Raw genomic sequence first — 24,576 nt, 5'->3', positions numbered from 1 at the left:
TATAAGACAGAAAACTGAGGAGCACAGAGGTGGAATTCCAAGTCCCTTTCTCTTCCTCACTATTCTATAGTGCCTGGAGAAAATTATTATATTAACGGCTGATTTGTCAAAGTCTCCCCATAGCATCCATACACTCTGCAATTCTCAAAGCCCCACAGTTTCACAGAACACCCTCCAGGGACATAATCAACTTTGAAAAGATGTCTTCATTTCCTACAGCAAAGCTCTATTTGGAAGACACTTAAAATTTGTATTTCCCTATAAGAACCTCTCCAGCGCTAAACAAACAATTTACCCTTTTGTTCTCAGAATTATGTGGTTATGAGTGGATAAAACTGTGGAACCTGAGGAAGTCTGAGTCCAGAAATCCATCTCAGTAAGTTATTAAATCACATGCACACAAAACTAACAAATAAACAAAGAAATAAAATCTAGTATATGATGAAAGTATCTGTTGAAAATACCTGCTGCTAAAAATATGCTCTACTAGGTGTAAAAAGGATTAACCCTTTCATTTAATTTGAAAAAAAATAAAAAATAAGTAAAGCTAGCTGGCTTATGAAAAGAACATGTGAGTGCATACCTGAAGTGCAACTGACATTTTCTTCCTTAAATCATGAAGTCCAATATCGCTTGTCCAGAGCCCATCAATCCAAATACGACCTTCAGGTTCTGACAATCTAAAAAGGGCAGCGATGAGGGAACTTTTTCCAGCCCCTGTTCTTCCTACAATGCCAAGCTGTAAAGAGATCCAGAAGAGAGTAAGAATTAACAAAACGCAACAAACCTGGGAGAAATGTTGGTTATTGATGATGAATTTTAAAAGTTCTATATAAAGAGTAGTCTATCAGTTTCTCAGTCACGGCACTGTTGACATTATGGGCCAGATAATGCATTCTTGGGGGAAGAAGGCTTGTCTTGTGTATTGTAGGATGTTTAGCAGTAGCCTTGAACTCTACCCAGTAGCACCCCCTAAATAAACAGTGGCAACCAAAACTTTCAGACACTGACAACTGTCCCCTGGTTGAGAGTCCCCTAGTCCCAAGAAGAGTTAAATATGACAATCTGCTGGCAGTGAAAGGTCAGCGATCTCCTAAGTGCTCCATAAGAAGTCAGCCTTTAAATTGGCTTTATTCCTATAGCCTGGAGAATTATGTGACTAATTTTATGGAGATATCAACAAGTAAAGTCAGAAGTATTATACAAAAACAAGTATTCACTTTTTCAAGGGCCTATTATGTAATAAGAATTATTCTTTGGTAGAAAAACTAAAAAGCTTCCTAATATTTAATATCTGAATTATATTATATCTTGAAAGGAAATATCTTAAAATTATAAAATGCAGATCTCAGTGTCTTATAACACAGAGGACAGTAGACAAAGTGCACATAATAAAGTCAACATTAACACAACATTTGATACTTATATGGGACCTTTCACTGGAGCAGTTCAAAAGGTATGTTATAAACAATTTAATACTTGCAATTGCACCTTGGAAAGATACATGTCAAGTAGCAGTCTAGTCATTAAAACAAAAGCAGAGAGAAATTCAGTGTGCTAATGGTAAGATTGGGGTTTTTCTGGTGACTCAGCTGTAAAGAACATACTTGTCAATGCAGGAGACTCAGGTTTGATCCCTGAGTGTGGAAGATCTCCCAGAAAAGGAAATAGCAACCCACTCCAGTATTCTTGCCTAGAGAATTTCATGGACAGAGGAGCCTGGCAGGCTACAATCCATGGGGTCACAATGGAGTTGAACATGACTGAGTAACTAGTATGCATCAGTGCAGGAGACATGGGTTCAATCCCTAATCTGGGAAGATCCCACGTGCTACAGAGCAACTAAGCCAGTGCACCACACCTACTGAAGCCCACACGCCCAAGACCTGGGAGCCACAACAAGAGAAGCCACCGCAGAGAGAAGCCTGGGCACTGCAACCAGAGAGCTGCTCACTGCAACTAGTGACCCCTCATTCATTGCAACCAGAGAAGGAACCAGAGCAGCAACAAAGACCCAGCCCAGCCAAAGAGAAATAAATACAATTATTTTGTAAAAAATTATGTTTATACTATGTTGTAGTTTACTTAGTGCACAATAGTATTATGTATGAAAAACAATATTCATACCTTAGTTTTCAAATACTGATTGCTAAAAGAATGCTAACCACCATCTAAGCCTTTACTGGGTAGTAACACTAAAAAACACTGATCACAGATCAGAAAAACAAATTTAATAATAATAAAATGGCTTGAAATATTGTGAGAATTAGCAAAAGTTGACAGAGGCATGAAGTTAGCAAATACTGTAGGGAAAATGGTGCCAATGTACTTATTCAACAATGGGTTGTCATAAATGTTCAGTTTGTTAAAAAAAAAAAAAGAAAAAGAAGCAGCATTATCTGTGAAGCACAATAAAAATATGTGTCTGTCTGTCTGTCTGGGTGTTCTCATACATAAATCAACACACGTTAAGACACAGGTGACAACTGCATCCATGAGAATGTGTGTATGTTCCCATGTTATCAGCTCTACTGACACTGATCCATCTGTGCAAATGGGAACATTTGTAGACTTTGGATAATGGGCTGAGATATGTAAGGGCACTGAGTGCCAGTCATGACCACAGGACTGTGAGCTCCAAACTCCAGTGAGGAGAATGATAAGAAACAAGGGACTTCACAGGCAGTCCAGTGGTTAAGATTCTGAGCTTCCACTGCAGGGGACATGGGTCCAATCCCTGGTAGGGAACTAAGATCCCACATGCTATATGGCCACACATTCCCTCCAAAAAAGGCAACTCAAAGGAAAAAAAAAAACCTGGCTCTGGCTATTTCTACAGTTAAATCATTAAACTTATTAATATAGTCTGAATGCCTTATCTGGGTCACCAATGGGTTTTACCAATTCCACATGTAAAGTGTCACCAGTATCAGTAAGTTTACATTCCTAACACCAAAGACACTTGGAAAAAATCTCTTTTTAGCTGCTTCACAACAGCTCCTTTGTTTTTCGTACCACTTGGATCAGAGTGGGAAGTATAAGACAGGAAGTCAGGAGCTATTGAGTCTTCAGCAAGACGTCATGGGAAAATGACACCACTTTTTGAAATTAAACTGATGTCCAATAAAATGTAGCTATAAATCCCAGGTTTGTGAATGTGCAGGAAACCAGGCCAGGGTTCATCTCTGATGACCACACCAACTTGTTAGACACTTGCTCCTGGATCTCTCTTCACACATCAAACTCAACATGATCAACATCTGATGCCCCACATAAAACAGCCATGACCTCTGACTTCCCCACTCTACTTCTTTCCAGGCTCATAGGCACAACTGTTCACCTTCCTTCCAGCTTTCCCTGAGTCCAGCACGCTGCCAAGCCCTGAAGACTCTACTCTTGCAGTGTTTCATGGCTCAATCCCTCACTTTAAGATCCACATTCACCACCTGAGTGTCAGGCTGCATTATCGTTTAAAAAACAAAATAAAACAAACTCTTTTCTTAATCATAATCAGTGCAAATGAATTTGAAAAGTAAATAAAGACTAGATATACCCTAGAAGTCTGATAAAACCAATCTTAAGATGTTGATGTTTTGATTTTCCAGACTTGTGTTATGTGAAGATAAAAATTTATAAAGATACAAATTTACATATTTAAACAAAATATGATTAGTATGAACATAATATATCTTCATTTAGAATTTCAAATTTTTATTTTATTCTACTTTGCCAACAAAAGTCCACCTAGCCAAAGCTATGGTTTTTCCAGTAGTCATGTATGGATGTGAGAGTTGGACTATAAAGAAAGCTGAGTGCTGAAGAATTGATGCTTTTGTACTGTGGTGCCGGAGAAGACTCTTGAGAGTCCCTTGGACTGCAAGGAGATCCAACCAGTCCATCCTAAAGGAGATCAGTCCCATGTGTTCATTGGAGGGACTAATGTTGAAGCTGAAACTCCAATACTTTGGCCAACTGATGTGAAAAGCTGACTCATTGAAAAAGACCCTGACGCTGGGAAAGACTGAAGGTTGGAGGAGAAAGGGACGACAGAGGATGAAATGTTTGGATGGCATCACCGACTCAATGGACATGACTTTGAGTAGCCTCCGGGAGTTGGTGATGGACAGGGAGGCCTGATATGCTGCAGTCCATGGGGTCAAAAAGAGTCGGACACGACTGAGCAACTGAATTCAACTGAACTGTTATAATGTATCTTCATTTAGAATTTCATAAAAATATTTATTTTAAATGGCTATATAACATTACAGTATATGTGATTATTTATTTGACAAACTCCTACTGGTAGATATTTAGACAATCTCCAATATTTTGCTATCATAAATAACTCTGTGTCAAATATCCCTGAAGCTCAGTCTCTGCAAACAACCTTAATTATTTCCTTCAGATAAATTCTCAGATGTGGAATTGCAGAGAATAAGGTACGTACATTTTAAGAGAAAGCTGCTAAGTATTGCCAACCTCCAGAAAAATACCATTTTCAACTTCCACCTGTTTCCCTGCACATTCATAAACCTGGGTATTATAGCTTTGTTTTAATTGACATCAGTTTGATTCCGAAAAGTGGAGTCAATTTCCCAGGACGTCTTACTGGAAACACAACAGCTCCTGACTCCCTGTCCCCTGCACCTGCGCACTCGGGTCCACATGCTCTCACTTCTTAGATTAAATCCCCAAAGGTTGGCTCTATGTCATTCCATTCCAGGACATCTCTTCTACAAAACTATCCCCACTGACCTCTCCATCCTTCATGTACATGAGTCAGCTTCCTTAGGGTCACTAGGTAGTTGTGAGGGTTGGATATGAAAATCTCTGTTATACACCTGGTAGTTCTTTTCCCTGAATGCTCTGCAGGTGCCTAGTTCTTCACTCACTGGATCAGGGCCTCGTGCCTTTGCTCATGTTGGTCTCACCTCCCAGAATGCCTTACACATGCATTTCCACCTGCTGAAGCCCTGACCATACATCACTAAGTCTGTCTCACATGCCTAATTCTTCACAAATGCTGTCCCTGTCCCCTATGTGTGCTTATCCCAATACTAACAGGTGTTGTATTATCTTTTCCTAATATTCTATAAAAATTCTGACCACCTTCTAGCTTATAAATCTAATATACCTATTTTCTTGTTTCTTCAACTGGCCTGTATATGTTGACAGCAGGATTTGTATTGGACTTGACTTTTTCTGATTTTTATTCCCTGTGGAGCCCTGAGACAAAGAAGCTTCTACAGAAAGCTGGGATTTTTAATCAGGCCAGAGAATTTATGGAAAATCTATCACCATATTATTTAGACATATGATAAGTTGGACAAAAGTAAACATGGTAGATGGATCCTACAGCCATAAATAAAACTTCGAATGGCCAACACCTCATTCTCATGGGACAGACAACAACTTCCACCATGTAAGTGGTTATGGTCATTTTATACAGTATAAAAACTACAACCGTCATTGGTCAAGCATTTACTCTGACCCATGTGCTGGGTGCTTTACATGTCTTATCTTGTTTAAGTCGTACAACAAGCCTACAGGTTAGGTCCTATCAATTCCATTTTTCCAAAAGAAGACTGAGGCTTAATTAGTCTGCCTGAAATTTCAGAGTCCACTAAGTCATAGGATGAGATTCAAACCCACATCTGTCAGCCTCTTTCCATTCTGCTAATGAACTCCTTAAACCTGGACGGCCTGGTACCTTATCATGTCTCTGTGTAGCTAGAACAGAGAAAGTGGGGAGAGGTGTAGCTGCAGTTAAAGGAACAGGCCTACCATAGAGATCCTGTGGCCAGAGAGTTGAGCATGATGTGGACATGGGTACATATAACACGGTGAGTGGGACAAGAGGGATGACATCACTGAGCAGAGAGAGTACTTGAGGTCAGGTGGGCTGGCTGTCAGCAGGAAGAACCAGCACCCCAGGTGGGCTGGAAGAGAAACCTGCAGCTAAGTGGGGCAATGGTTCCCCAGGAGACAAACCAAACAGACCTCCTGCCCTGCTTGGGGAGTGAGACTCATTCTTTATCCCATCAGGTGGTGAAAGAGCCACACATACACAGCTGCACTGGGCTGTCTTTGACTCCAGGTCCAGGCAGGGCTGAGCCTGTGGGAAATCCCTCCAGTCCCTGCAGGAGGCTCGTGTAGGGGAGGCGGGAGCAGGATGGAAACTGCCCGTGATGAAGACGAGATTCCACCAAGAGGATGCAAAGAAATGCAGTGGAATCACACAGAGTTGAATTATAAAGCATAAGCGCAATTTGCAGAATACGAAAGCAAGTAAATCTATAGGGGAAGTGGCTCTTCTAGAGCCTCATCTCAGTCATAATAGGGACTTGGGTAACTCCTGAGCTCAACTTTAACCTGTCAAAGGATGTTTAATAGAAATCACAGGTTATCACTCATAAGAAATGCCTATGAGAGAGAAAGGAATTTACCAGAAGGTCTTGTTCAAATGAGTAAAGAGGTCTGGATGGGCCTGAGACTCTGCCTTTATAGAAAGCTCCAAGAGAGGTAGGAGCTGCTGGCCCTGACACCACAGTCTGAGTCACAAGGAATTAGAAAGCCAGCAAGGGAAGTGGGACAATCTGGAGTGAGGAGAGGGGTTGCTGAGGAGATACTATGCAAAAAAAGGAGAAAATGTAGGAAACTAATATTTTTGCACATTACAGCAAGGTCTAGTAAGCATCTTTAAAAGTGTATTATGGAAGTAAGAGCTCTGAGCAAGAAAAAAATAACAAACCAAAACCAGTCTATCCTGAGAGCTGGATAAATGCTTTAAAATGTCCTAGAACTCTAAAATCATTAAATCAACCACAAAACCGTCTAAATGAAAATTGCAACCAGTGTTCAGAATCTAACTGGGAAGATTAAGGTGCTATTTACCTCATCTGGGGTTTTTAGTTTTACTTGCTATTTCTTCCATGAATTAGAATTCTATGTAGTACCTACTACATTCTCCTATTGACTCTAACTTTCAGGAATTAGGACAGCAGAGGAAACAATGGAAAGAGAATAAAGCCCCATTTCGGCTAGGCAGGCTCACTCCCACATCCCCCACACCAGCCTCTTTCAATCAAACCCAGTACCATAGGGGTGACCCAGAGTGATGAGGTGGGACAGGGTAGCAGGAAAGGGAACCTGGGATGTTCACAGGTGGAGTCGAATCACTTCCTGAACACGCTGCATGGGTATTATCTCCAAACACAGAAATGAAGCTAACGTTGTTAAGGCAGAAGGGGATGACAGAGGATGAGATGGTTGGATGCCATCACCAACTTGAAGGATATGAGTTTGAGCAAGGTCCAGGAGTTGGTAATGGACAGGGAGGCCTGGTGCTGCAGTCCATGGGGTCACAAAGAGTTGGACACAACTGAGCGACTGAACTGATCTGTGATACGGGGAATAGACCAAGTCAGAGATCAAAAGTCAAGCTACCACAGTCATTAATTCAGTTTCCAAATTCAATTTGCCCTCAAATATTTCGGAATCTCAATAGTCCTATGATTTGCAGTTTTTAAGAAGGAAGAATAGAATCTATTATGTTCGTAAGTTGTGCTGCAATTTCTTAAATAATTCCTATTTTATGGCTTTGGGGAAAATGAAGACAAGTGCAAGTTAACAGAATCACATTTACAACAGGAAATCTGACAGACACATTATCTAAGACTAAGCCAACATCACCTACAGTACTCTCAGGGACAGGATTGTATCAAGAGCTATGGTTAATGTTTTCCCAACAAAACAGTCCTCAGCCTCTTCCTGAACTGCGATGGAACTGGAAATAATTACGAGTCACCTTTAGTGCTGCAACTAACTGAAGCTGCTCCCTGGGTATCCTTTTGGCAATAAGTTGAATATGTATTTTCATGTTACAAGGGTATCATTCATTAAATTATAGCTATAGTCCACTGGGGTTGTGGTGGAAAAAGGTAAAGAGCAGTTCTTTCAGTTGTTCATGCAGTTGTCTTGTGTGCATTTTCTGGTTACTGGCTGCTCACACCTGTGTGTTACTCACCCTGCAGACAGCAGTTCCTCAGCACCCTCTCTAAGCCCTGCAGAATGCCACTTTCGGGAACAAAGATGAAAATAAGATGCTCCTTGATTTTAAAAAGCCTCAAGGTACCGTGAGATACAGACCTCAAATTACAAAGCACAACACAGATGCTATCTTACATTTTAATTATGATAAAGTTCACATAACATAAAATTTAACTACTTAACCATTTCTAAGTGGATGGTTTAACGTTCAGTACATTCACATGGTGTGCAACCAAGCTCAAGATTTTTTTTTCCTCATAAAACTGAAATTCTATAACCATTAAACAAACAACTCCCCATTGCCACTCACCAAGTCCCTGGAGACCACCATCCTACTTCCTGTCTTCCTGAATTTGACCACTCTGTGTCACATTCATAGAATTTCACCACCTCACATAAGCAGAATCAGAGTATTTGTTCCTTTTGTGTCTGACATTTAGGAAGATGTTGTCAAGGTTTAGCCATAAGTCAGCATTTTCCTCCTTTTGAACATTGGATATTTCATTGTAAGGATTAGTTCTTTTCAACTTTGGGCTGCTTTGAACATAGTTGTACTGTGAATGCTACCTTCAAAGAGTATATAAGACACTAAGGAAGAATTGAGGGTCTTGAAGATGCATTAGAGTCACCTCAGAAAATGAGGAGACTTTCACCATCCAGATCACAAAGGGGAAGGTCTCTGAGGCAGAGGGCAGACTAGAAGCTGGAAGGATGTGGTGCTTTGGGAGAACCAACGCACAACCTGAGTGTAGTGGTGTGTGTTAGTCAGGAGATAGTCTGGCTGCAGATGGAGGTGAGGAAGAGCTTCCTATCAACTTGTCTGCTCTGGTTTATTCTTTTCTTAAGTACTCTGCCCTGGTCCAGGCCAAGGGTCTCAAGTTGAGTATAAAGGAACATCACAGCAGCCATGGACACTGGCCGGTTCAGTTCACAAGCCTCTCTGCCATCTCCCATGTGGATCTTCCCAGCTCTGTTCAATTTGCTTTTGACTTTGAGCAAATCTCTAGGTTCTGCCTCCATCACAGGCCCTGGTTCCTCACTCCTGACTGAGTCATGATTCTGGGCTCCACTCTAGTAACAATGAGCTCACCCCATGACCCCTGCTGGAGTGGACTTGGGGCTGTGCTCTGGTTCCCGCAGCAGCTCTCCCAGCCCAGTAAGGATCAGATCTGTGCTAAAGAAAGAAGCAGTCTGTGGGGGGGTGGGGAGGGCAGGGGGATGGCAGCTTAGTGTGGATGTGTAGGAGGACAAGTCTACAGAAAAGACCAAGAGACAGGAGCAGGTTGCAAACAAAAGCCACCATGGGAGGAAGAAAAGATTCTAGAAATACAAAGAAGAAAAGATGGAAAGGAGACCATGGAGAATTAGGGACAGGGAGCTAGGACTGACTTCCCAGACTTTGTATGAATAATCAGGTGTCACATATAGTGTCCTGGGTCAGGTTAAAATTGAGCCCAGGAGCCCAGGGCCCACCAAGCACCATGAGGAAGCTCATAATACAGGGGATGAAAAATGCTTGTTCCCCATCCTGAACCAAAACAACAACAACAGGAGAATGGAAAAAATATCTAAAAAATGCTTGTATCCCCATTCCATGGTCAGTTTCCAAGAAAGATTCATCTACATATCAGTGATTAAATCTGCATCCATGAGGTACAAACAGCCCTCCCCCCACTTCCAACATACCGACAAGGAAACCAAGAGCAGATGTGGTGCTAAAACTTTAGCTGGATTTTAAAGAGGCAAATGGCTTAAACTAACCTTTTCTCTTGGGGCAGTGGGTACTCTCAGGTTCTTCAATACCAGAGGCCTATCCAAGCTGTACCTGAAGTTAATATGATAAAAGTCAATCTCTCCTCCATGGGGCCAGGATGGCGGTGGACGATGCTCAAGTTCCCAGGGTGCTTCTTTCTCAAGGTCTGTATACTCAATTCCCCTTTCTACTGAAATCATCTGAAACACATATGACATCACATGAGTTAGTATCAGAGAGTCTTGTTTATGGATGTTCAGAGAATGTAAATGAGACATTTTGCTTTTTAAAATCTTTATATCTGATTTTATATGGTTCAGACTATCCCAGGTCTTAGCATCCACAAAGGACAGAAACAAGAGTTTGATGAGGCCTTGGATGAACTGCAAATTTGTTTGTCATCTTCAATACTTTTCCTTACAGCCACTTCCTCCAACTTTATATTAACACTAAAAGAATTAGAGAAATGAATGGTAAGATTTTATTGATCTACTTTTCACACCTGAATGAAAAACAAGAGCATTTTTTCAAAGAAAAGAATATTTATGGACACCAGTCAGTAATGTGTGGCTACAGAAGGGTCACGTATTACAGATAACAGAACTGGATGGTCATCAAACCTCCATTTAATTATTAGTCATTTTCTATTCTATTAGAAGCGAGAAGTGGAAAGATTTCATTTTTATTGTTTTTCTCCCTTTAGGAGAAGCTGCAAATATTCAAAAGTGCATAATTTACATATTGACCAAGGCCTCCTAAACAACCATGGCTCCACACCTTTGAGAGCACTTTCTGAGAGGGAGCTTATCCTACCAGAAAGAAGGGCCACCAGAAATTTCAGGTGTTCAACACACATGAGAATAAATGATAAAATGGGGGAAGGGCAGAAGATAGGAACATATTAATTAAAGAAACCTTAAAAACCTGAATTCTTTATTTTACAAAATATGAGGAATCACCTATTAAGAAACAAAGATAACCAAGCTGCTAAGAAATTAGCTTCTCTCCAGGATTTCAGAACCTCTCTCCTACAGAGACATTTATTGTATTTGAGGACAGCTTGTGATGAATATAAAGCCTTCTGACATGGCACACATAAGACTGAGAGAAGATGTATATATTTTATTTTACATTAACTTTAAGCAGATGAAGAATGTTAAAAAAAACTTTGTTAACTACGATGTGAAATAACAGTTTTACTATTTTACATAAGAATTGCTTTTATGCCATTTAACAGCAAGGAGACTTGAAAATGCTAAGAATGGAAAGATAATCATCACCATATTCTCCACTTCAGCGCTTTGCCTGACGCACCACTGGAACATCCCTGTGAATGTGAAGGTGAGAGACAGCACCAGGCCAACCTGCCCGAGATCCAAAGCTAAATGAGAAAGGAGAGGAATAAAGTCAGTCTCCTTCTCGATTTCTCATGCAGCTCCTTCTGTCACTTTATGAAGAAGACTCCTTTATTTTTATGAGTTTTAAAGGAGTAGAGTTGATTTACAAAGTTGTGTTAGTTTCAGGTGTACAGTAATGTGAATTAGCCATATATATATATACTTTATACACACACACACACACACACACACACACACACACACACACATATATATATATAATCCACTCTGTTAAAGTTATTTTTCCCATATATGTCATTACAGAGTATCAACTGGAGTTCCCTTTGCAATACAGGTCATTTTTAGTTTTCTATTTTATATATAGTACTGAAAAGACTCCTTTATAACATTTCAATCATTTGCATGTAATGATATTATTACTCATAAAATTACTTCTGTTGATTGAGATAATAATACAGTTAAAAAAAAAAAAACAAACATGAGGGACTTCCCTGGTGGTCCAATAACTAAGAATCCAAGCACCCAATCAGAAGGCTTAGGTTTGATCCCTGCTCAGGGAACTAGATTCCGCATTCCACAACTGAGAGCGCACGTGCTGCAACCAAAGCCCGCCTGTCACAACTGAGACTGAAGACCCCGCGTGTCCCAACTAAGACCCAGTGGAGCCACATGAAGAAGTAAATTTTTAAAATGCTATGAATTTAGAGAGCATTAACAATGTTGTTGTTGTCGTTTAGTCACTAAGTTGTGTCTGACTCTTTGCGATGCCACAGACTGCAGCACACCAGGCTTCCCCGTCCCTCACTATCTCCTGGGGCTTGCTCAAACTTATGTCCATTGAGTCGGCAATGCCATCCAACCATCTCATCCTCTGTCATCCCCTTCTCCTCCTGCCCTCAATCTTTCCCAGCATCAGGGTTTCTAATAAGTTGGCTCTTCGTGCCAGGTGGCCAAAGTATTGGAGCTTCAGCTTAAGCATCAGTCCTTCCAATGAATATTCAGGACTGATTTCCTTTAGGATTGACTGGTTTGATCTCTTTGCAGTCCAAAGGACTCTGAAGAGTCTTCTCTAGCACCAAATTAAAAAGCATCAATTCTTCTTTCTATTAGTGGGATATTTTATTACTATAGACTCTCATACTCTTTACTTTCTGCCATTAGACTGGTATCATCTGTATATTTAGGGTTATTGATATTTCTCCTGGCAATTGTGATTCCAGCTTGTGAGTCATCCAGCCTGGAATTACACATAATGTTTTCTACATATAAATTAAATAAGTAGGGTAACAATATACAGCTTTGTCATACTTCTTTCAAATTTTGAACCCATCCATTGTTCCATGTCTAGTAGTAACTGTTGCTCTTCACCCGAATACAGGTTTCTCAGGAGACAGGTAAAGTGGTCTGGCATTCCTATCTCTTTCAGAATTTTCAACAGTTTGTACTGATCCACACAATCAAAGGCTTTTGTGTAGTCAATGAAGCAGATGTTTTCCTGGAATTCTCTTGCTTTCTGTATGATTCATCAAATGTTGGCAGTTTGTTCCCTGGTTCCTCTGCCTTTTATAAACCTAGCCTGTACATCTCTAAGTTTTCAGTTCATGTACTGTTGAAGCCTTGCTTGAATGATTTTGAGCATAACCTTACTAGCATGAGAAATAAGTGCAACTTTATGGTAGCCTGAACACTCTTTGCCATTGCCCATCCAGGGGATTGGAATGAATACTGACCTTTCCCAGTCCTGTGGCCACTGCTGAGTTTTCCCAATTTGCTGATATATTGAGTGAAGCACTTCAACAGCATCACCTTTTAGGATTTGAAATAACTCAGCTGGAATTCCATCACCTCCACTAGCTTTGTTCATAGTAATGCTTCCAAAGGCCCACTTGACTTCACACTCCAAGAAGTCTGGCTCTAGGTGAGTGTCCACACCATCATGGTCATCCAGATCATTAAGATATTTTCTGTACCATTCTTCTGTGTATTATTGCCAGCTCTTCCGAATCTCTTTTGATTCTAGTAGGTCCTTATGATTTCTGTCATTTATCCTATTAATTCCAACTGGATTGAGATACACTTTATGGTATTATATAGGTGAGGGTCATGTCATTATTCAAGGTCATTCCTGGTGGTTCAGTTGGTAAAGAATCCGACTGCAATGCAGGAGACCCAGGTCAATCCTTGGGTCAGTAAGATCCCCTGGAGAAGCAAATGGCAACCCAATCCAGTATTCTTGCCTGGAGAACTCCATGGACAGATAAGCCTGGCAGGCAACAGGTCATGGGGTCACAAAGAGTCAGACACGACTGAGTGACTTTCACTTTCACATGTCATTATTCAGATTTTTATTCTCATGGCTCCAATTTTCACTGTACAATTTCACTTTCTACATCCAATGTAGTTGCAGTTGCAACCACAAAAACAAGGGAATGGGTTCTAAGAGCCAGTGCTTTTAAATCTAAAGTATTATTCTCGTTGTTCCATTATCAAAGACTGTGATTCAGGGCTATTACTATGGAATAGTTAGGGATGTTGAATTCATGCCATGCACCCCAACAGTTGCTCATTTGGTACCTACACAGCAGTGAGGACACTGTTCTTTGCTACAGAGAATCTTTCTCTGCTCAGTACACCAGGCACTTACAACCAAAAGATCCAAGTAGCCCTAAAGTCAGACCTAAACCCTAAGCTGTACAAAAAGCTTAATAGTAAATTTGGCTCTCTCCATCCACATATAGGACACTACCTGGAATATTCAGAAGGTCAGCTTACTACAGTTGCATGGACCTCAACCAATTTAAAGAAAGATAAAAAGATAAAAGTTCTCAACAAAGACCTACAATAAACAAACAAACAAATAAACATACCACCCAAAGTAATGGACAGATTCAGTGCAATCCCTATCAAACTGCCAATGGCATTTTTCACAGAATTAGAACAAAAACTTTTACATTTTTTATGGAAACACAAAATACTATGAAAAGCCAAAGCAATCTTGAGAAAAGCAGAGTAGAAACTTGAAGCTGGGTAGAATCAGGCTCCTTGTCTTCAGACTATACTGCAAAGCTACAGCAACTGAAACAATATGCTACTGGCACCAAAAACAGAAATACAGATCAATGGAACAGGATGGAAAGTCCAGAGATAAACCCGTGCACCTAAGGTCACCTATGACAAAGGAAGCAAGAATACACAGTGGATAAAGACAGTCTCTTCAATAAGCGGTGCTGGGAAAATTGGCCAGCTATGTGTAACAGAATAAAACACTCCCTAACATCATGCACAAAAATAAACTCAAAATGGATTATAGACATATATGTAACACCAGACAATATATAACTCTTAGATGAAAACACAGGGAGAATTCTCTCTGACATAAATTTCAGCAAGATATTTTTTAATCAACCTCCTAGAGTAATGAAGATAAAAGATAAACTAATGGGACCTAATTAAGCTTAAAAGATTTTGTACAGCAAAGAACACCATAAACAATACTGAAAAGACAACTTCAGAATAGGGAAAAATATTTGCAAACAAAGTGACTGACAAGGGATTACTCTCTGAAATACACAAACAGTTCATGAAGTTCAATGAAAAAAATCCCAATCAAACTATTGGCAGAAGATTAAAACAGACACTCTCCAATGAAGACATACAGATGGCCAAAAAGCACATGAAAAGATGGTCAACATCTCTAATTATTAAAGAAATGCAAACTAAAACTATCACCTCACATAGTAAGTATGACCATCATCAAACAATCTACAAACAATAAATGCTGGAGAGGATGTGAAGAAATGCTCCTACCCTGTTGCTAGGAATGTAACTTGGTACAGTCACTATGGAGAATGATATGGAAATTCCTTTAAAAACTAAAACCAGAGCTACCATGTCATCCAGCAATCCCACTACTGGGCATATCTCCAGAGGAAACCATAACTCCAAAAGATATATGCACCCTAATGTTCCCTGCAGCACTATTCACAATAGCCAGGACATGGAAGTGACCTAAATATCCATCAACCAAGCATTGGGTAAGGAAGACGTGTGGTATCATATAGACAATAGAATATTATCCAGCCATAACAAAGGGCAAAATAATGCCATTTGCAGCAACATGGATGGATATAGAGATTATCATACTAAGTGACGTATGTCAGACAGAGAAACATAGAATATGATATTGCTTATACAAGAATTCTAACAAAAGGCAACAAATGAACTTATTTGCAAAACAGAAGTAGAGTCACAGATGTGGAAAATAAACTTATGCTTACTGGGGGATAAGGGGAGGGAGGGATAAACTAAAAGACTTGGCTTGACACATACATACTACTATATAAAATATTAAAATAGATATTTAATAAGAAACAAATGTAAAGTACAGGGAACTCTGTAATGACCTATATGGGAAAAGAATCAAAAAAGGAGTATATATGTATACGTATTTCAGATTCATTTTGCTATACACCGTAAACTAAAACAACTGTGTAAACCGGTAAAATTTAAAAGAATGGTCCGGGCCAGCCAAAGCAGGGGCCCAAGACACCACAGGTCTGCTGGAGGCACTTTTATATCTGGTCTTTGCTCTTAAAGATTCTGAAAGTCCAGAACAGAAATTCTTTTCTAAAGGACAATTTATTTGAAGTTAATTAAAATGCAAATTACTAAAAAAAAAGATACATGCACCCCAATGTCCATGGGCTATGGAAAAAGAATCTCTTATAAAGTGGATATACGTATAACAGATTGACTTGGCTGTACACCTGAAGTTAACGCAACATCATAAATCAACCATATGCCAATCAAAAATTTTTTTAAAGAGGTTTCAACAAAAACCTACTGTAAATGAATAAGTAAATGGAAAAAAACAATAAAAGTTCTCAAGACACAAATGACTTCACATGGACCACATGGTGGAGTCACATACAACCAACACGTTAATTCATTAGAACCAAACAGTATATATTAGACAAGATGGCAACAGTTCAATAACTACAAAGCTATGAACTGTAAACATACTACAAACATTCACATATTTACTTACTTTCTACCAGGATCAGGGCCCCAAAGGCAACAGCAGTGGCAAAGATGGCACAGATGACATCTAGATACACAGCGAGCCATCGGGACGTCGTCAAAAGCAGGAACCAAGCCTCTGGTTTGTGAACCGTAATAAGCATAATACATAAATAGTAAAACCATGTTAGCTGCTTCTAATGAGGGAGAGCATTTCCTCAGTTGAGGTACAGAAGATTTTACACAAGGTAGGACAGCAAAGTCACACATTCAAGGAACCTGAAGATTCCAGAAAACTAGGTTCTAACACAAGGCAAGGTATGGGACATACAGGAATCAGTCCAGGAAGCATGCATTGAAAACTTCAACCCACAGGTTATCAACAGAAATATGATCACAAGAAAGAAGATGGAAAATTGTCTCACTGGTGCCTTTCCTGCAGTGCTGGGCCTCAGCATGAAGATCATCCTCTCACAGGGCCGACGGCTCCCAGCTCTCACACAGCAGAGAGCACAGCTCACACTGTTTCCAGCACCTTCTGCCCTCACTACAGGGCCCTGCGGCGTTTATTCTTAAGAGCCACTATCTATATGACCATCAGCTAACAGGATCTGCATGTGGTTTTCAAAATGCCATTTTATCTTCAAAATGCAGTAATGATTGAAAAGTTTGACCAGGATTTTATACACTTAGAGGAAATTCTGAATTTTCTACCTAGGAAAAACAACTTCACCGATACAAAGTATAATCAAGTGGGTGGCAAATGAGGAAATTAGTTTCGTCAATCACATCTGCTACCCTCCATGCTCTGAAAACACTTGGCAGACTACAGCCTGGGAGACAAGAATAGCAACCACCTGGTTCTTAAAACGAAGTTTTATTGGAAAACAGCCATTCGCTGATGTATTATCTTTGCCTGTCTTTGTGCTACAACAGCCAAGGTGAGTAGTTGCAGCAGACACAGTATAGCACACAAAGCCTACAATATTTTCTATCTGGATCTTTGCAAAAAAGAAAATTTTACTGAGTCCTGCCCTAAAGAGACAGAAGCTCACAGGGCACAGTGATGGAAGGACAATGCAAGCCAGTCAGGGGAGAAAAGCAGGGGGTGACGGGGAAGAGGGGAGCACAGAGGGGATGCAGAGAGGAAGGGGTGGGGAAGGTGGGTGTGCAGAGGGGGACATGCGGGTGACAGAGAGAGAGGTGCTGGCCTACTAGGCCACCTGAGAGGGAGGTCAGGCCTCAGGAGGCAGCACATCCCATCTGAAATTATTTCCAGAAACTTACAGACCTGAGTGCAAATCCTGATATGCGTCGAACAGCTCTTGAAACCTCTGTTCAGCTTTGTATGCCCGGATGGTCCAGAGCCCCCGCAGAGAAGATGCTAAGTGGGAAAACACCGGGCTCCGTGCTGGGGAAGCAGAGACAGACACACGACAGAGAAAGTCAGGGAGGCTGGATGCGAGAAAACCCACTAACTCCTGGGATATGTGGTGGCACATTCCACCAATAGGAATCCTCCATGTGACCCTCACTCCTGCTCACATCAGGCTTCACTTTAATGACATGGGAATGAAAGATTCTCTTTGAAACTATGTTTGACCAAATTCATTTACAGCTAGATTTAGATAAAGAAATTCTTTACCAGTTCTTTCATCAGGGTCCTCTCAAACATGCCTCCCTCCAAATTCTCCTGGCATCTCTCCAGGTGGAAATTGTTCACAACTTTAAAAAAATGTATTGAAGCATAGTTGATTTACAATAATGTGTTAGCTTCAGGTATATAGTATAGCCATTCAGTTATTTTTTTCTGATTATATTCCATTACAGGTTATTATGAGATGCTGAATAAAATTTCCTGTGCTTTACAGTAAATCTTTGTTGCATACCTATTTGACAAATAGTTCAGTTCAGTTCAGTCGCTCAGTCATGTCCAACTTTTTGGGACCCCATGAATCGCAGCATGCCAGGCCTCCCTGTCCATCACCAACTCCCAGAGTTCACCCAGACTCACATCCATCGAGTCAGCGATGCCATCCAGCCATCTCATCCTCTGTCGTCCCCTTCTCCTCCTGCCTCCAATCCCTCCCAGCATCAGAGTCTTTTCCAGAGTCAACTCTTCTCATGAGGTGGCCAAAGTACTGGAGTTTCAGCTTCAGCATCAGCATCATTCCCTCCAAAGAAATGCCAGGGCTGATCTCCTTCAGAATGGACTGGTTGGATTTCCTTGCAGTCCAAGGGACTCTCAAGAGTCTTCTCCAGCACCACAGTTCAAAAGCATCAATTCTTTGGCGCTCAGCTTTCTTCACAGTCCAACTCTCACATCCATACATGACTACTGGAAAACCATAGCCTTGACTAGACAACCTTAGTCAGCAAAGTAATGTCTCTGCTTTTAAATATACTATCTAGGTTGGTCATAACTTTCCTTCCAAGGAGTAAGCATCTTTTAATTTCATGGCTGCAGTCACCATCTGCGGTGATTTTGGAGCCCCAAAAAATAAAGTCTGACACTGTTTCCCCATCTATTTCCCATGTGATGGGACCAGATGCCATGATCTTTTTTCTGACTGTTGAGCTTTAAGCCAACTTTTTCACTCTCCTCTTTCACTTTCATCAAGAGGCTTTTGAGTTCCTCTTCACTTTCTGCCATAAGGGTGGCGTCATCTGCATATCTGAGGTTATTGATATTTCTCCCGGCAATCTTGATTCCAGCTTGTGTTTCTTCCAGCCCAGCGTTCCTCATGATGTACTCTGCATATAAGTTAAATAAGCAGGATGACAATATACAGCCTTGACGTACTCCTTTTCCTATTTGGAACCAGTCTGTTGTTCCATGTCCAGTTCTAACTGTTGCTTCCTGACCTCCATGTAGGTTTCTCAAGAGGCAGGTCAGGTGGTCTGGTATTCCCATCACTTTCAGAATTTTCCAGTTTATTGTGATCCTCACAGTCAAAGTCTTTGGCATAGTCAATAAGGCAGAAATAGATGTTTTTCTGTAACTCTCTTGCTTTTCCATGATCCAGCGGATGTTGGCAATTTATTTCTGGGTCCTCTAATTCCATATTTCTACTTTGTTCCTCCCTGCCTCCAAATCCCCTTTGGTAAGTTTGTTTTCTATGTCTCTGAGTCTATTTCTATTTTGTATACAGATTCATTTGTATTATTTTTAGATTCCATGTATAAATGTTACCATATTTGTTTTTCTCTGACTTTTTAAAAAATATATTATTTTCTACATCCATCCATATTGCTTCAAATGGTGATAGTTTTTTTCTTTTTCATTGTTCACTAATTTTTGAATCAGTAGCATTCTAAAATTTAATTCCTCATTAGAGTTCTCACCACACTGAATTTTGATGAGCTACCTGTGTGTTGTCTCCTCCTTAGATGAGTAACCTAAGGGCTGGGATAAAGTCAGTACATCCCCTACACTGGACTAGAGCCAGACACAGGACAGGGTGAGACGAGTAAGGGGAGGGGACAGTCTGCTGCCTCCCCGTCCTGGGCCTCCCCCTGCACCTGCGCCAGGAGCCTCTGTGCAGGTCATGGAGCACCCAACAGTGTACCGCCCTTGTGCCCTCAGGAACCAGCAGACGAGGAGCCTTTGAATGGTCCTGACTTCTGATCCGGGAACCTGATGAATGCTTTCATAACTGCACTGCTGGATCTCTGAACTGCGACATGATCTAACACTTTCCCTTTGTCCTCTGTTCATGCAAACAGCTGAAAGTGACTCGGTGGTGCCTTTGTTCATCCAGTTGAGTACCTGTGTTCTCATCCTCACATCCACACTGTTCTCTTTCTCTTTACTCTAGTGACTAACTTTTTAGCTTCCTATAACGTTTTCCTTATAAGAGCAACGTAAACTCAGATGGAGCTCGTGCTCCAAATAATAAAGGCAAGGGACTGTGTTCAGACCTTTTCTTCAGCCCAGCAGGTGTTCCAACCCACCCCCAGAACTCAGTCTGGAAGCAGGGTGCTCACAGGGATAACGCAAGGGTATTTCAGGGCCCATCACCCTGTCAGAAGGATGGCAAGGGTCCAGCTCCAGAGAGCACAGAAAACTCACTAGAACCAGGCTCTCATTTCCTGAGCAAATGAGGTTATGTGAACTTTATTCATCACAGAGACAAGGCTTCTTAGCAGGAAGTAGACGCGGCTGTTCCCCCAGGGAGAGTCCTGGAGTGAACTCTCCAGCGTGGCCTCCCTCACCTGCTTCTCTGTCAGGAGATGAAAGTGCAGCTGATTCTCTCCAGCAGGGATGGAGGGCAGGGTGGACTTTAGAAACCAGGTGTCATCTCAGTCTTGAACACCAGGGAACCAAACACCCCATCACCTACCTCACCTCATGCCCAAGAGTTACAGGCTGAGGGAATCTGGGCCTGTAAAAATCTATCCTGCTTCTCTCAAACCCCATTTAGGGCTAAGCAGGATGCCAGGAAGAGTGAACTGGAGGGTCTGCAAAGAAAATTAGCTAGTACAGGGGGAGAGGGTTTGTCAAGGCTCTGGTGCTGTGATGCCCAAAGTAACACTTTTCCCACAAGCACTGAGCTTGCTGTTCTGAAGCAGACTATGTCACAGTCACGGTGTTTGTCTGCAGTCACAGACTCGTGTAAACCTATGGTTCACAGGACTGATGCCTGTGTTTCCCCAACCCTGAGGACACTTGGGGACACACCCCACCAGGACTGCAGATCTTCCCGGGCAGGACAACCCCAGGCTGACAGCCCTGCTGAAGATGATCATTCAAGCTATGTGAGACCTGCTAGTTGTGAGTAAGTTCCTAATTCCCTCATGTTCAAGGTTCCAGTGCCTTTGGTCATGGCCAGCAAGTAATGTACCAGCATCAGTTCAAGAAATCCTCATGAGAACCCCAGAGACTGAGGGATCAAGAGCACTCACTGCCCAAGGTTAACTATTTTAACCCACCAAAGTGACAGACCTGGGTGTGAGACATAACTTTCTTAATCCAAAGGTTGTGCTTTTAATCATAACAGCAGTGTCTCAGAGGGAGAATAATCAGGGTTAAGGATGCTCGTGTGTGACAATAATCAGGGTTAAGGATGCTCATGTGTGACAATGTGCATTTTTCCCCAGACTGCTATTTACGTTCAGAAAACCCTCAGGTACCATCCAACAGCCTTCACCACTACTGCACGTCTTATTAAGCACCCGAGGTTGAACAAAATTCCTGGGGATCTAGTATGAGAACTCCTTAAAACAGCAGACTTGAAGATCCATGGTCTTAATACACCTGACACACATCCTAACCCTCCCCTAGCAATGCTTGTAGCAGACCTTGCTAGTTGATTCCAGCACCTTTCAGACAGAATTTGGATATGACTTCATCATTCAGGCACTGCCCAAGGCAAAAAAACTGGCTGGAGAAATGCAACCAAATGCCACCTTGTATTTATGTACTTGTCTATTTTGCTATGCTCACCTTTGCAAAAATGTGCCCCTCAAAACCCTATTATAATTAGCTGCCAAATGTCATTAAGATGAAAATATCAACCTAAGCTTCCAGAAGCAGTTATGCAGTAGAATCTGAAACTAAACCTCAGGACATCAGCAGTCTTTCACAGCACAAGCAGGATTATGCCTTCTGGCCACAGCAGTCAGGTGTCCTTCTTTTTGCTGGTGCCTCCAGCAGTGACCTGAAGATATACTCTCACTCACTCAGTTGCTCAGTTGTGTCTGACTCTTTGTGACCCATGGACGGTAGCCCACCAAGCTCTCCTGTCCATGGGATTATCCAGGCAAGAATACTGGTCTGGGTTGCCATTTCCTCTTCCAGGAAATCTTCCCAACCTAGGGACTGAACCCATTTCTCCTGTGTCTCCTGCATTGGCAGGCAGATTCTTTTATCACTGAGCCACCTGGGAAGCCCTAAAACATACTTTCAGTTACTATTTAGAGAAAACAGTGATGTCAGCATTTAAGGCACAGACCCACCACCTAGAGAGAACATAAACAGTTCTAATCAACTGGCCACCACATTTGGTTACCTGGGGTGTATAGGCAGGGGCATCTGGATTGAATTTAGTGTCTAACTTATTGCAAAGTACTAGGATGCAGGAGAATCCACATAGTCCACAGAGACAATGCACAAGTTCTCAGACTCTCCAGCTCAAAATTGAGAAAATCCTGTACTGCTTCTTGAAAAAAGCCTCAAGAGGTGCCCTTCTCTCCACTTCCATATGGATGTGAAATGGCCCTTCCCCAGGCAAAAATCTCTGTCAAGTGTTCCTTCTGGAACAACTCCTCATTGAATGTACCAGAGAGCTGCTTTTCAGCAAGACTCTCGAATGATCCCATTTCATGGGCAGCCTCAAACCATAAAATGTCTGAAGCCTTGTCTTCACAGAAGACTGGATGGAGCTCATCACTTCCTCTTCTGCCTCCCCAGGTCCTTCCATCAACCAAGTCACATCTACCTGGACTCTACTGCTCCCCATCCATCCAAACACCTCACAAAACTGGACCTTACAAAAGTTAGCTGGTTCTCTTGATAGCTGAAAAAAAAATTTTTACAGCTTTTATGAAACAGATGATCACTATCCTTTTTGCAACTAATTAGAAAATATCTCTTTGAAAGTGAAATTGTTAGTTGCTCAGTCATGTCCAACTCTTTGTGACTCCATGAAGTGTAGTCCACCAGGATCCTCTCTCCATGGAATTCCCCACGGAAGAATACTGGAGGGGGTTGCCATTTCCTTCTCCAGGGTAACTTCCTGACCCAGGGTTCGAACCAGGGTCTCCTGCATTTCAGGAAGATTTGCAAGTCAACAGGGAAGCAAGCATCTTACGTGTTTATTACAAAAACAAAACATGCAATTGCCACAGTGAAAAAACTCATTTGACTGGATAACTGAGATTTTTTTCCACTTGGTAGATACAAAGAACCATGAGGCTCAACATTCTTCTCTTCTTGGCTTGCTTTCTAGGATAAGTTGGTATTAATTTGAAATAATTATTTATGGTTGAGGTCTCTGATATAAACATATTCCCACCTTACTTTTTGGCTACAGTTTTTATAACTTTTAAAAATATACAATAATTCTACTTATCTTGTTAGTTTTAATATTGATGAAATATGTGCATTAATAATAAGATAAATTCAATTATTTCATTATCTGTGATTACCTGCACAATAGAATGATTAGTCATAAAATGTGATCCCCTATTTTTTTTTTTTTGATGCACCCTGCAGGTTCTTAGTTCCCTGACCAGGGAGTAAAGCAGCAGAAGCACAGAGTCTTAACCATAGGACCACAGGAAAGTCCCTGTTCCCATTGTTCTAAAACTAGGAAGCTGAATCGGAGAAGGTGATGGCACCCCACTCCAGGACTCTTGCCTGGAAAATCCCATGGATGGAGGAGCCTGGTGGGCTGCAGTCCATGGGGTCACGAAGAGTAGGACACGACTGAGCGACTTCCCTTTCACTTTTCACTTTCATGCATTGGAGAAGGAAATGGCAACCTACTCCAGTGTTTTTGCCTGGAGAATCCCAGGGACGGGGGAGCCTGGTGGGCTGCCATCTCTGGGGTCGCACAGAGTCAAACACAACTGAAGTGACTTAGCAGCAGCAGCAGCAGCAGCAGGAAGCTGAATGGAGTCATAAACTAAATGTATACTGAACAGACCCCCCTCTCGTGTGCTCTTAAGGAATTCTTTTCAGCATCACTTATTTGAATGACTTTAAGAAAGGGGGAGCCACAAACAGTGTGGAATCACCCCAAATACTAGTAATGATAAACAGCAAACCTGCAAATAACAAGGCTTATCTTTCAGCAGGGCTTCCCTGGTGGATCAGACAGTAAAGACTGCACCTGCAATGCAGGAGACCTGGCTTCAGTCCCTGGGTCTGGGAAGATCCTCTGGAGAAGGGAATGGCTACCCACCCCAGTATTTTTGCCTGTAGAATTCCATGGACAGAGGAGCCTGGTGGGCTACTGTCCATGGGGTTGCAAAAAGTCACACACAACTGAGTGACTAACATATGTCTTTTTAATACATTTAACAACTGCAACTTACTTGAACACGTGAAAAAAAAAGTATTTTTCAAATATATCACTCCTGACATATATTTCATGAGGTCTCCTTTACTTTTCTAATCTTTTCCTTTCTTTGTCATTTCTGGTAACTTCAGGAGGAGAAAAATTGTCTATTTTCCTTCTATATTAGTTCCAACATGATAAAATATTTTTAAGAAAAGTATTTAGAGTGGATACCGTGTGTTAGGAAATATGTCATGAAAAGGACAAAAATGGTCCCTGTCCTCATGGTGCTCACATCCATCCTCCTTGTGCTAAAATGCAAAGCTGCACCTGACCTGCACCAGCTCTATTTGCCTTAAGAAACACGCTGACTCACAGTGGCCATAACATTCAA

The 24,576-nt window shown here is 41.4% G+C and overlaps 1 protein-coding gene across 10 annotated transcripts in view; it reads right to left on the bottom strand.

Annotated features, from left to right (window-relative positions):
• Window positions 1-24,576, bottom strand: part of LOC105605916 (ATP-binding cassette sub-family C member 4-like) — a 168,986-nt gene that overhangs the window by 33,747 nt on the left and 110,663 nt on the right. For all 10 annotated transcript variants that reach the window (XM_060394598.1, XM_042254991.2, XM_060394599.1 and 7 more), the window contains 5 exons: window positions 17,471-17,590; window positions 16,208-16,318; window positions 11,083-11,183; window positions 9,811-10,002; window positions 584-739 (listed from right to left, as the gene is read on the bottom strand). In XM_060394598.1, the coding sequence (XP_060250581.1) occupies window positions 584-739; window positions 9,811-10,002; window positions 11,083-11,183; window positions 16,208-16,318; window positions 17,471-17,590 (680 nt within the window). The remainder of the gene's footprint in view (window positions 1-583; window positions 740-9,810; window positions 10,003-11,082; window positions 11,184-16,207; window positions 16,319-17,470; window positions 17,591-24,576) is intronic.

This window comes from Ovis aries, chromosome 10, assembly GCF_016772045.2.
Source record: "Ovis aries strain OAR_USU_Benz2616 breed Rambouillet chromosome 10, ARS-UI_Ramb_v3.0, whole genome shotgun sequence".
NCBI lineage: Eukaryota > Metazoa > Chordata > Mammalia > Artiodactyla > Bovidae > Ovis > Ovis aries.
This window is presented reverse-complemented; position numbering and strand designations above follow the sequence as displayed.